A 12,965-nucleotide genomic window follows, 5' to 3' on the forward strand; every position below is an offset into this window, starting at 1 on the left:
GGCCGGGTTGTGTTCAAGATGCATGCAATTTTCACATATATTATTATCAGAATGCATGTGAGAAAATTCTCTCAACCCAAATTTAAAAGAAAACTTTGTTCATCTGCCAATGCTCTCTATTAGAGTGATGTATTGCAGTAAAGGCAGCATTTTCTTTTTTGTTATAGGTGGATCGAAGTGGCAATATATATTTGAACAAGCTAGTGAGTGAACAATAGTAAGGTTGCATTAAATGTTGAGGTGGTGATGGAATATTTTTGTAAAGACTGCTTTTGAATATCATGAAGTGAATGTTTAAGAAACAGCGGATGCTTTGAATGAGGTCTGACTATCTCTTCCTTGGATTCTATGGGCGTTGGTTCTCCATAAATCTAATTGGCTTCAAGTTCTAGTGAGTGAGTGAGTGAGAGACAGACAGAATGGCTTTCAATAAGACCCACCTCACTACATTTTTCATTTTCACGAGCTCTATTTCACATGTTTTCCTGCCATTCTTAACCTGATTCCCGGGACTCCCTTCACCTTTACCCCATGCTCTCTCTCTCTCTCTCTCTCTCTCTCTCTCTCTCTCTCTCTCTCTCATGTCTAAATAATGATGTTATTGCATATGATGATGATGAAGACGACATTACATAGTCATGATTAACATTTACTTGAGGATCATCTCAATAACGGAAATGATTAAGGCTTTGATTTGTTGTGTCATCGATCTGTCTGGACGCGCAAGATATAAGATGGAAGCGTTATTCGAATGAGAATATTGGTTAGAATTTTCGTAACGAGTTAATTTTGTAATTGTGATTATGGTTAAATTAAATTTCTGTAGTTCTTTGTGAAACACATTACCTCGAATAGAAGATGAAGGCCCATGGTAAATATATTTTTAACTTGGCCAAAATCGCATGGCATGCTAATGAGCATGATTGGGAGCAAGCCATATGAGTAAAAGATATCACATCCACACTGTAGAATTCTTCCTCCTTCACCATTAGTTGGTGTAAGATCTTATAACGTAGAAAAGGCTACTGTGAGCTCCCCTCCATCTTAGGCTAAGTTGCAAGCCATAAGATGCATGAACATAACAACCATCATATGGAAAATTGTACGAGGATCCTATGCCCAAAAGTTAGTTCAAAAGATAAATAAATATTGTTGGGACAGTTTTCCGACGGATGATGTGTCGACATCTACAAGATAGAAAAGTCAGGCAAAGAGTTTGTCGGAGCAGACCAATAGGAGATAACTCCGATGCCTAAGTCAGTATCAATTTCTCTTTTGATAATCAAGAAAGTCACCAAGTGCTTTAGAGTATGAATAATCTGAATGACCGTACCTTCATCCTCTTACTTTATGTACTGAATATACTTTTTATGAGACTGATACCCATACCTTGCAAATCCCGAAATTGGGGGTGTGATGTGGCCTTGTATTTGATTAGGCTACACATGTCGATAGGGGGATGATTCTCGTACTCCATACGCAAGACTCTAGATGGGACTCGTGACTGATTCGGATTGATGTGACGTATACTTTTCTTGAAGTTGAGGGGCTGAAGAACTGGTGAATTGACTACATCGAGCCCCATTTACTAATATTTAGCAGGCAGGACTACATCTTGGCGATCGGGATGAGAGAAGGGACAAAGATTCAACCCCTGCTCTTCTATGCTTAGTGACTGCTGATCCGCCGAAAGGGGCAATCGTCGCTCGGTAGCCTCGGTTGGTCAAGACTTTATAAGTCCCCTTTACTAATCGGGCCTTTGGGTCGGGAGCTTGGAAAATGAAATTGGGCCTTTGGGCCATGAACCCACATCCCAACAAATATCAACACTTCAAAAATATATATATTGGAAAGTCAGCTGAGTATCAACACATAAAAGTTTGAAGTTATGGTTCTCTCATTTGACAGAGTTTCATTAATAAAGTTTTGACAACTTTGATTGAAGTGTTGTTCATGTAGATTGAGTTATTGCTGAAATTAATTTATAATGTATTTGGTCATGAACACGGAACAAAGTTTTCTTTTGGATAGGTTGAATGAAATTTTTCTAATTCAGTTTATTAAACTAATGTGTCCAAAATATATGTAGAAGCACATGCTCTATTAAAATGCATGTAATATTCACATACATTTTAAACATGTGTTAGTTTCGTAAGTAAATATGTTCATCACATCATGATCTATGTCCAAACTCAATTGTCTCCATTTTTAAGTTGAACTAGTGGCAGGGCCTGCCGGCTCCAATGAGAATCCCTTGCACTTAAGTGCCCGAGTTACCAGAGGGCGGACTGCTCAGGACAGGCGAGCCCTACAACTCCGTCCTCATAGGCCTGCTCGAATTGGTAGCGTTCAGACACTCTAAGTGCCAGGGATCTTGATCCCACAAGCTAGACCTGAAGGTAGTATTTGCTCTCGGTAAAAGTTCAACTTTCAAGACAAATAGTGGATAGAAAATACTCCATAGAGATTAAACAATTTACGCGGTTCTGAGAATGACGATGACTTGAGAGTATATCTGCCTGAATTTATGGTTTAATTTGCAAAGATTTCTCCACAAGGACTGGGGGTAATCTTACAAATATATTGTTAGTCAAATTCTTGCAAAGAATAGATCGGAGATTATTATAATCTATGGTCTCATTTCCACACATTCCTCCACAATGACTGGCTATCAGGGCTAATAATTTGTGCAATTCAAAGAGTAACTAGCATCCCACCTTTACAGTAAAACTGTTTCATGTCCTGTTTCTTAATCAGGACCAATCATTGAGAGTATGCAATTGAGTATGGGGATTACGTGCAACGAGACTTGTCCATTACATGTCATACGAGAGGGCGCTCGGACCCTACCCAATTCGGATAGGCGCCTGAGTAAGGTGGAGCTCGGGTGCCCTCTCACATGAGCTGCCCATTGCACAATTGCATCAGATCGTAATCTACAATTGAAACCTTAAGATTAGCCGGTGCTATGCAGTTTTCCTATAAACAGAAATCATTCTCAAAACTCACCGTTTGCAACAATGAGTTTCCTTACATTTATTTATTTATGAAAAAAATTCTTTCTGCTTCTTGTTATTCACTTTTTTATACTCACCATTTGCAAGCAATTCGGATTGCAAATGTGAGAGAGCCTCTATGAGGCGTGCCTGTCCCCCATTAAGTAGGCAGGTTGTCCGAAATTTGTTCGGGCAAGTAAACTCTAAAAGGGCTTTCTCACATTTACTGTCCGAATTACTAGCAATCCGAACAACAAAATTGCTGAGAATCTCTGTCCCCATATGGGATAGCCATATGTTTTAAGATCTTATTTTAGGTTTCAAATATGAGATGCTTAGTCATAATAAGAATCCGTTCACCACATTCCATGTATATTAAATCGTTCCTGCTTTCATCAACAAATGAATTCAATTTCATGGCACACCCCAAGCATGGACCGATGCTTCTAAATTGTACACCAAGTAAACAACTATTGAGCCTCCATACCCTAAGGAAGAAGAAAGCTAAGTAATAAGGGAAGTTCTTCATACAGTAAACATATCAACATATCACTTCTTTCTCTCCTCTTTTAGTGCTGATATGTTAAGACTGTCTAATCAATTTATAAAAAGGACAACTTTTAGACCAACAAAAACTTTCAACATATGTTCAGCAAAATAGTAATCAACTGAAACAGTGACGAACACCTGAATTTTAAGGCATTCGTAACGACCTTTTCAGTCCCTCCATACCAAAATCGTATCATCCATTGGAAAGATGATCGTGAAGCAAATGCAGTTTCATGGCAAGTACTCTAATATAAAATCTATTAGAGTATTATAGGATAGGATCCAATTTATCTAAACTTTGACCGTCAGAAGCATAATAAGAATTATGCTCCGGAATAAAATACTTCACTTTTTATTAAAAACCAAAATAAATAGAAAAAAAAAAAAAAAAAAAAAAAAAAAAAACTACAGGCCGAAGAAACCACCCCAAATGAGAAAGTGGGGTAGCTGAACCACCCTAATGGTTTGTGGGGGTGGCCAAAAAATTTAAAAGTGATGATGGCTGAATCACCCTGTGGGGGTAATTATTCAGTTCAGTTTAATTTACACCCAAACTAAAATTCGATATTCTTTGCATACAATAACAAGTCAATATTGTTTTTCGTTGGTTTACTTTTGATTCTGGTGTTAATAAAGGAGAATAATATTTTTATAATTAATTAACATGAAATTCGATGAGTTGAAGCCAAGTCATCAATAAGTATTTTCTGAGTGCAAGCTAAGCCAACCTTTACTTACCTCTCTGATTTTATTTATAATAAAAATATATCTTTATTCCAAGTTTTGTAACTCTTGTGTAATGTGTATGGTACGTTTTGGTCACATTAGGACATGTAAGAGACACAGAGTGTGAGTGTGCGAGATATCTTCAGAGAGATGAAGCAGAACTACTGTCATGACAGTTGGAATTTTCTGGGCTAAATATAATCTTCTGGTATCGGTCGTGTCTAATTAAATGATGTATTTATAAATATAGTGACGTGTACAATTTATTTATAGTGCTAATTGACAAATAAAAAATTGTTACATAAATTCAATACAACACAATATAGCGCGAATGACGGCCGTTGATGGCTCAGATTGAGCCTGGCTGTTCCATATTGAAGAAGAATTTGATCACCATCATCATGCATGAAGCATTTTGTGGACAGTTTATATGGTCAAAATAGCCAGAATTCGACCGAATCTGGTAGAGTCCGCCTGGAATCCAGTCATTTTGGCCAGAACCGGCGAAATTGGCTCATCGGAATCCGGCAATAGCGAACGGACGTTGCTGAATTCCGGCAGCAGATGTCAGACTCTGTTTTTCGCATTTCATAATTTTTTCGTACGAGTCAAACGCTATAAAATATTTTCGAGAAAATCATTTTTTTCAAAAAATGATTTTTTCGAAAATATTTTACGACAGAATTTATTTTACGTCGAAACAAACAGAGCATTAGTAGTCAATGGTTCTATGACAAAGTGATTATCAAGGGCAGATCAAAAGAAAAATAATATGTATTCACTATATGCAATTTTTTTTATGAGTAAAGTAAATTCATTAAAAGCACAAGGCACACAACCTAAGTACACATGACATATATAAGAGAAAAACATATAGCGAAATCAAGAAAGAGGAAAGAGAGCACAAAAATCTACAAAACTATAAATATTAAGACTGTCGTTAGCTTATTTAAACCAGGATAAAGCAGCTCATTTTGACTTTGGGCTTCCTTTGCAAATGTTCCTCCATTTATCTTTTAGGTCTGTTGTTGTACGACTATTCAGAAACACATCACCACCAAATTCTAAAATCTGCTTCCATGGAATCATTCTGTCATTGATGTTCGAGAATTTCCGCACTCCCTCCTACAGTAAAAAATCAAGAATATAATTTAAAACATATACAAAACTCTAATTAAAAATCCATGAAAATAAAAGAAAAAATTAAAGGACAGTGATGGTGTATCTCCCCAATGAAATCTGTAACGACTGGTCCCAAATGGAAGCCACATGAGTATCCAAATTTATGACACTGACTGCTAGTAACTCTTTACATCAAATGCATATAAAACAAATATAGAAACCATGACATTCTGAAAGCTAAATATAAAATCTCCAAAACCAACATTAGAACTGAATATAAATGCACTAAAATTAATGATGACTAAATACAAAATGTGATAGTAAAACTATGAAATTTAAATAAGTTGTCAATAGGAAGGGATGCATGCAAACAATAAAACAAGTACCTTTAGTATCTGTTCCTCCTCGGCAGTCCATGGAACTTTCTTTCGCCTCAGCTGAGGACTTGCTGGGTATTTACTGCAAAATAAAACAAGGTTCATTATCAATGAAGGATAAACAATTCACTACAATGCTAAATTGCTACTTGTAACCACTAAGTGTAGGTGTAGAAGGGTAGAAAACATGTTTCCAAGACAAAATCGGGTTACCATAAAACATGAAATATCTCTAAGGCAGCTTCTGACTATGCAAGGTAGAAGTACTTAAGACCCAGAATGACATGAAGGAAAATGATAATTAAAAAGAAAAGATTTGATATATAAACTACGGGGATTCTTGTGCTTCCTCCCGACACAAGAAAGGCAAGGCGCACATGGTGTAGGGCTGGGTGGGTTGATCGGGTTTTCTTGTGGGTTTTGAGGGTTTTGTTGGGTTGGGGTGCTTTCGGGTTAGGTTTGGGTGTTTGATGGGGGCTTCTTTGGGTTTTAGGGTTGTTCCTTGTGGGTGTGCTTGGTTTTTCTTTTTGTGAGCTGACTTTGGTTGTTCCTGTGTATACTCCCGGTATACTTAGGGGCACCTTACGCATTTTATAAAATTTTCTTACTTATCAAAAAATAAAAAATAAACAACTTACTAATGCACCTCTTGCCTCCGGACTCTTATGGAATAATTAGAAATGATAGACTTATTTTTTTCATCTTCAGACGTGTTTTCTGTATAAATATCAAGTGCGCAAACAGGTTCCACTGGTGGATCAGCAATCTGTTGCTTTAAAACTTCCTGCTGAATCCCTTCTTCCATGAGTCTTTGATTGACAGGAATAGCATCAGTGTTTCTACAGGATAAATTATCACCATTACATTCATGGTCAGCTGCTTCTTGGTTGTGTCCTTCAAGCACGCTTACAGGTTGGATCACCTTTTCTTCCCCTTCTTTCTCTTTAGTTAATACATTTAGCCTCCGGTTAATTACAGTTGCCTCTTCCACTCTAACTGATGAGGTGACATTATCACATGATGCAGAAGGTTCTGCTTGTTGCTCATCATCTATACTTCCACGAAAATGGAGGTTATTGACCTCATTTACATGTCCCCCGTCATGATCTGTTTGATTGCTTACTCTCTCTTCCAAGTACCCATTCTCATGACTTTTAACGAGAGGGTTCTCATCTTCATTTTGTCTTGAAAGATTATGCTTTTCGCTGTGCAATCTTTCTCTAAGTTCCTTTTTCTGATGCTCCAAACCCGTACGAACAAACTTACTTAGTTCTTTCCTTGCCAAGGAGGCCTTTTTCTTAGCTTCAAGGTACTCCGAAATAGCAAGAGAATAAGCACAGAAGGGGCAGTAAAAGTTACCGTTTTTGTCAAATCTGGGTGAGGAACCTAAACAGATCTCATGAACCACCAATGGGCAATGACTTGTGTTGCATACTAACAACTGACTGCCTTCATTACACTTCACACAAAAATTTGTGTCCGTCGAACCAGCTAACAAATCAGGACTATATGTGCGCTGAGAGCTCAAGAATTCATGTTTTCTCATGGAGACATCAATGTTATCCTTGTGATACCCATCGCTATCACTTGATGTCCCTGCTTCACAACAGCGATCCATATCCTCTTCAGCTTCATAATCAATGAACTTCTGCTGGGCTCCATCCAGGGATGCAGCATATGGTGCTTTATGTAGATCATGTTCGCAGTTACATTGGGATTCATTTTCTCGAGTCTTTTCCAGGAGAGGACCACTTGTAGTTCTAGGTTCAGCACGTTGCTCGCTATCATCTCGGACTTCATCAATAGAGTCCTTTTGACAAGGCTCATCTACAGATGTGTCTTGAACCATCATAGTGGCACTACAAAGAGGGAGAGCGCCAATTAATGGTCTCCGTTCAGCACAATGCTCACTATCATCTTTGACTTCGTCAACAGAGATATTTTGATGAGGTTCATCTCCAGATGTATCTTGAGGCGTAATAGTGTTAGAATCAGGAATCTCCGATTGAATATGATGCAACTCATCATCAGAGCTGTGCCCACATCTCATTGAGGCAGTATACTGATCATTATCATCCCCTGTAACCCTGCCTTCTTCGAGAGTTCCTATCTGATCTTTAGCCAGGTTACAACCTTCTTGTTGAACAACTGGAATAACTCTTTCAGATAAATGTTCTAACAGTTCTGTTCCATGTAGAGGAACTGAGTTCTCTTCTATGGACTGACTTGAAGAAGAGGTACGTTGCTTCTGCTTCTTGGCATTTATATAAGGATCACCATGATCATTTAAAATATTTTGGTGTTCATGGAAGCCCCCAACCATGTTGTTAGTAGCCAGTGCATTCTTTTTCCTCTTAGAGGGCAATAAATTTCCATTACATGGATCACTTTCCAGTAACTTATTGCCGTTCTCAAGGAGCCTAGGCATGATGTCCCCTTTCGCTCCCATGTGTTGAGCATCAAAGCAGCTCCCGTTAACTCTCCATGTAAGTGTGTTGTGATTACCATTATCTGTAAGTATTCTGTCACCTGCATTTGTAAATGCCAACCCACTCCTTTCCTTCAAGTAATCAGCATATGGATGATTACCTTCAAGAATTGAATCTTTCAGCTGTTCATAAAGAAGCACACAAATTGAATAATGAAAAAATAATGAGAATGGATGAAATGGGGAAAAGGTGATAGGAGAGAAAGAGAGAATTTTTTTTTTTTAAGAAAAGACCCTTTACCTGTTGTAAGGCAAGTTTAGGCATACAAGCTCTTTTATGGATAATAAAGGGGTGAACATCCCATTTTAACAGCTCTGGCCCAGCCGTTCTAAGATCTGATAGCGATGTCTGATAAAAAGAAATGTTTACGTTCAACATAAAAATAGAATTCCAAGATCCAAAATTTTTGAAGGAGATAATTGATGTGTTATGTGAAAATATTCAAATCCATAACAAATTTACTTGCATACTAGAGTTGAAATCAGAAAAGTATTACCTCATGCAATATGTGTTGGAGAACATCTTCACAGCTTTTTGATAAATCAAAACCAACTTTTGAAGCCGGGGCAGAACAAGCATCATTTGTGATTCCATTACTAAGACCAAAGAAACCCTCCAAACATCTTAAAGCCAACATTTCCCTCATGTTTCTCCCCATATCATGCGGTAATTCTGGAGCCATTTCAATCAAATCTGCAAAATAAATAAATAAATTATCCTAACAAATTTTTTATATAAATTTAGATTCACAATAAAATTATTCATAAAATAATAATAATAATAATAATAATAAGACTCACAATACCATGTAAAATAGAAATGTTGACTTCCTTGTAGCTTGCAAGGGCTTCAATGACCCAAATCCATGCAAGCTTTGAAGTGTAACAGGATGCATCGTCCATGGAAGAACCCACTCAGTATTCAAGAAGTTCCACAAACCACAAATTTATTGACCCCGTCCACGTTTTTGCTCTGTGAAAGACCTTCAATTGAAGAGAAAGGGCTCAAACCAATGAAACTAATATCCCAACAAGAGATCCTAAAGCTCATATACGCAAAAAGTATACAGAATAACCCTACTACAATATGATACCTTCAATTGGTCTTTGGCATATCCACGAGATGACTGATGACATACGAAGTGTAGAATTTCACCATAATGATAATGTTGCTAAAAATATTTTCCATCCAACACTTTACCAAATAAATTCGAGAGTGGGAACAATTAAAAAAAAAAATAAATCAAATTATGTTCACCATATTAGGCTTAATGATTGTTCCAAAAACATATGCCATAAGATTTCAGTTTTGGAAAAATGCAAAAGTAAACCCAATGCCTCCCAGGCTCCCACCATCCAAAACAAAAAAAGGAGCCCGTAATCCTAGAAATGAGGCCCCTTTGGTACATACTTAAGAGTAAACCCTAATATATACAAAGAGTGTCTAGAATCCTAGAAAATGAGAGAAAATAACACGGTGAACCAATTAAGAGGCAGAGAATCTAGACTAATTGAAACAGAACTCTTCTTCCAAAAAAAAATTGAAACAGCACTCGGTAATTCGATGGTTGCAAAAAGATCGAATAATCTAATTTCCCTCCCATACAGCTCAGTCGAAGTAGATATATACCAAATTTCCGACTCTGAAATTCAAATGAAAAATAAAAAGGGAAATATTAGGTAGCGGTTGTTTGATTGCCTAGAAAATTAGCTTAAAACTTATTTTTTTATCCAAACAAGATTTTAAAAAAATAACTCAAATTCTCTTCTTTCATGGGGTTTCTAGAGCGACCAAACAGAGTGTAAAGGAGCAGGCGATAAATATGAATTGAAAATAATGGCTAAGAGCTTCATACCTTAATCACTGGAAAATTTACAGAGAAGAATCACAGGCTGAGAGAGAGAGAGAGAGAGAGAGAGAGAGAGAGAGTGGAGAGGAAGGAACCGCTTTCGCTCCGGTTCGGAAAATTGGACCCACTTGCGGTTTGGTATTCCATGTCAGCGCCAGCACAAGCCCTTCAAAATAAAAAGAGATATTAATAATTAAATTTTTTACAAGCCCTTCAAAATAAAAAGGAGATGTTAATAATTAAATTTTTTTTAAAAAAAAAATTATCGTTAGTTAAACATTAAACTGTTCTTTTTTCTTTTTCTTTTTTTAGGGACAAACTGTTCCTCAGGTACACTTTTTTTTTGGGTAAGTCTTCAGGTACATTTTTATGAGCTGAACCAACTTCAAAAAAAAAAAAAAAAACATTTTAATAAGGTGGTTTTATGGGTAATGCTACATTTATTAAAAAAAAAAAAAAATTGTATAATTTGTTGACACATATTAATATGTAATCGAAAACACATTAGTCACTAAAAAATTAACAAAAGCTTTTTATTTTTTGGACGAATAAAACAAGAAAAGCTTTTTACCGAGAAGATTGTTTCTTCACGGCTTTATCTAGTAAACGGTATAAACCTTTTCTGTCATGGACGAAGGCACCGATGGTCAGAAGAGAGATACCCTACAATTAGAGATTCTCGGAAGAGAGATACCCTACAATTAGAGATTCTTCCTCTCTTAATCGTACCTTCTTTTTTTTGGCATAAAAATGTTGCTTCCGTTATCCGTCATTTAAATGACGTGGCATTTTATACAACGGTAAATAGTTTGAATTTAATTTGACTTGGGCACGTGCAACCAAAAGTAAGTTCCCATAATACTTATTGATTAGATCAAATCACAAAAATTGTTAATGAGTCTCCAATGTCAAAATTTTCATGAAAATTGGTCAAATTTAGTAATGAAAAAATCCCGAAATTGTAGTGTCCTCTGTTTCTTCCTCTGTTCCATTGCTTCAGGCTTCCCCTTCTTTAATCTCAAGCAGAGGCATCCTCTCTCTGTCTCTGACTCTCTCCTTCAGCTCGCCTAAAACCCCATGCTGTTCTTTCTCCGTGGCTTTTTTCGAACTCTTGCTCCCCAATTTCTTCAATTCAGAGCAGAATTCCGTGATCTGATTCAGAATTTCCCGTCCACCTAACAAATTACGCGCCGAGAAAGTACTCCTCAGATGCGGTTTCTTTTCGTGCTCCGGCGGATTCCCAAATTGTTTCTTCATCTCTGTGCTTGGTTTCGATGCTGCTTTCTTAGACTTGGTCCTACCGTTGGGAATGGGAGCAGACACGTTTGGATTCTTGTTCTCACTGTCCTCAATGGGATTCTTTGAAAAATATGATCCTTTCGTTCTCAAAGACTTTTGATTGGGAACTTTTGCAGCTGAAGATGAATTTATTTCTTTTTCTTTTTGCCCCACATCTCTGCACCAAAAATAAATTACTAAATTGATATCTATTTAGCTTACTTGAATATGCTAATTCAATTAATTCTTGGAGACCGAAAATTTGAGGACTTTATTTTTTTTTTTTTTTCCTGTATTTTTCTCAAATGCCAAACAGAGTATAATTAGATTTTGAATTATACCTGCGATTCTTATCCCTGAAAGGAAAAAATTCCGAAATGGAAACTGATCTTAGAAGCTTAACCTGAAAAAACCCGAATCAACCAACTTCGGTTAGGCTGTTTATCTTAAAAAATGGAAACTGAGAATCAAATAAACAAAATTACGTCAATTACAACCTTCGAATAGTGTATTCGTTTCAGAAAATCTTCAGCATTCTTCGGATGCCTGCAATCTGAAAAGCCGAGAGCGAAAATCAGTACAAATAAATACATAAGCAGAGAGAGCCTGGCAAAACCTGGACTTCGAAATCTTCTTTTCTTTTCCTTTTCCTTTTCCTTTGGTTTCTCGGGAACCAAACAGGGAGTTAAACTATACCTGGATTGCAGAACCAGGGTTCATCGTCAATGGGTTCGTCCGGGGCAGAGAGATCGACCCATTGAGGCGCATCGAAGTTCTCGTACATGTCATCATTGACAAATATGGACTGGACGTTCTTCCAATCGATGTTCTCCGGTTCCATGACTTCGAAGGATCTACAGAAAAAAAGAAAATAGAAATTAGGATTACAGATTTAAAATAGGAAATGAATTGTATGTGTAACAATGTTTCGAAAAAGAGAAGATTGAGTAAGCTTTGCTCTGATTCTGAGATTCCGAAGGTCTTTGATCCTGTAAAGATGTAGAACTTTGAGCTGAGAGAGAGAGAGAGAGAGAAAGCGAGAGCGAGAGAAATTCTAAAGCACTTGTAGAAAGAGAGCTGTGAGGGTTTGGAAAAGCTACAGAAATTTGGTAACGTCAGGAGAAAGAAATAAAAATAAGGGTTTTAAAAAAAATTTGACCGTTGGAGCTGGCTCTCTCTTTCTCTCTCTGTTTTCTTTTCTAACAATTAAACAATTTGAGTGCTCTCCGTTTGTTTTATTTAATGCTCTATTTGTTTCAATTTAAAATATACTTTTTTGTAAAATATTTTTTTGCGTTTGGTTCTTACGAAAATTACTAATGGTGAAAAACTACCGGTGACGAGATTCTGGCACTGGCCGGCAGAATTCCGACCACTTTCACAAGATTCCGGCACAAATTGCCAGATTCCGGAACTGGCCAAATTCCTGCATGTTTTGCCAGAATTTGGCTTGCCGGATTCTAGCAATCAGTTACTAAAATTCCGGGACCTTCAACGGTAGATTTGAAATACCAACAAATTTCAATGTCCGGCGGTGGTGAATTCCCACAAACGTGTGTGCAAGAATAAAGAGTTTAAA

General features: G+C 37.0%; 2 protein-coding genes across 3 annotated transcripts; both read right to left on the reverse strand.

Moving 5' to 3' along the window:
- Window positions 1–5,025: 5,025 nt before the first annotated feature.
- LOC133873653 (uncharacterized) lies at window positions 5,026–10,261 on the reverse strand. Of its 2 annotated transcripts, XM_062311390.1 has the most exons (8): window positions 10,115–10,234; window positions 9,353–9,901; window positions 9,065–9,242; window positions 8,756–8,952; window positions 8,500–8,607; window positions 6,409–8,381; window positions 5,780–5,852; window positions 5,026–5,396 (listed from the first exon to the last, which is right to left on the reverse strand). In XM_062311390.1, the coding sequence occupies exons 3-8, from the start codon at window positions 9,159–9,161 to the stop codon at window positions 5,241–5,243; spliced, it is 2,604 nt and encodes an 867-aa protein (XP_062167374.1). In that variant the 5' UTR covers window positions 9,162–9,242; window positions 9,353–9,901; window positions 10,115–10,234; the 3' UTR covers window positions 5,026–5,240. The 2 variants fall into 2 exon arrangements, with proteins under 2 accessions (XP_062167374.1, XP_062167373.1); XM_062311389.1 differs by lacking the exon at window positions 9,353–9,901 and having other exon boundaries at window positions 10,115–10,261.
- Window positions 10,262–10,954: 693 nt separating this feature from the next.
- On the reverse strand, window positions 10,955–12,465 carry LOC133874132 (uncharacterized). Its single transcript, XM_062311968.1, has 4 exons — window positions 12,083–12,465; window positions 11,884–11,939; window positions 11,728–11,789; window positions 10,955–11,564 (listed from the first exon to the last, which is right to left on the reverse strand). Exons 1-4 carry the CDS (start codon window positions 12,225–12,227, stop codon window positions 11,105–11,107), a joined length of 723 nt encoding a protein of 240 aa, XP_062167952.1. The 5' UTR covers window positions 12,228–12,465; the 3' UTR covers window positions 10,955–11,104.
- Between the last annotated feature and the right edge of the window lie 500 nt (window positions 12,466–12,965).

This window comes from Alnus glutinosa, chromosome 7 (genome assembly GCF_958979055.1).
Source record: "Alnus glutinosa chromosome 7, dhAlnGlut1.1, whole genome shotgun sequence".
Taxonomy (NCBI): Eukaryota; Viridiplantae; Streptophyta; class Magnoliopsida; order Fagales; family Betulaceae; genus Alnus; species Alnus glutinosa.

Coding starts and splice junctions, on each gene's coding strand:
- LOC133873653 (XM_062311389.1), bottom strand. CDS start 9,161: ATGGACGATGCATCCTGTTACACTTCAAAGCTTGCATGGATTTGGGTC. Junction 8,382..8,499: donor CTAAACTTGCCTTACAACAG/GTAAAGGGTCTT, acceptor CTTTATGAACAG/CTGAAAGATTCAATTCTTGA. Junction 5,853..6,408: donor CGGAGGCAAGAGGTGCATTA/GTAAGTTGTTTA, acceptor TTTATTTTGCAG/TAAATACCCAGCAAGTCCTC.
- LOC133874132 (XM_062311968.1), bottom strand. CDS start 12,227: ATGGAACCGGAGAACATCGATTGGAAGAACGTCCAGTCCATATTTGTC. Junction 11,940..12,082: donor ACCCTGGTTCTGCAATCCAG/GTATAGTTTAAC, acceptor TCGGCTTTTCAG/ATTGCAGGCATCCGAAGAAT. Junction 11,565..11,727: donor TTCAGGGATAAGAATCGCAG/GTATAATTCAAA, acceptor TTTTTGGTGCAG/AGATGTGGGGCAAAAAGAAA.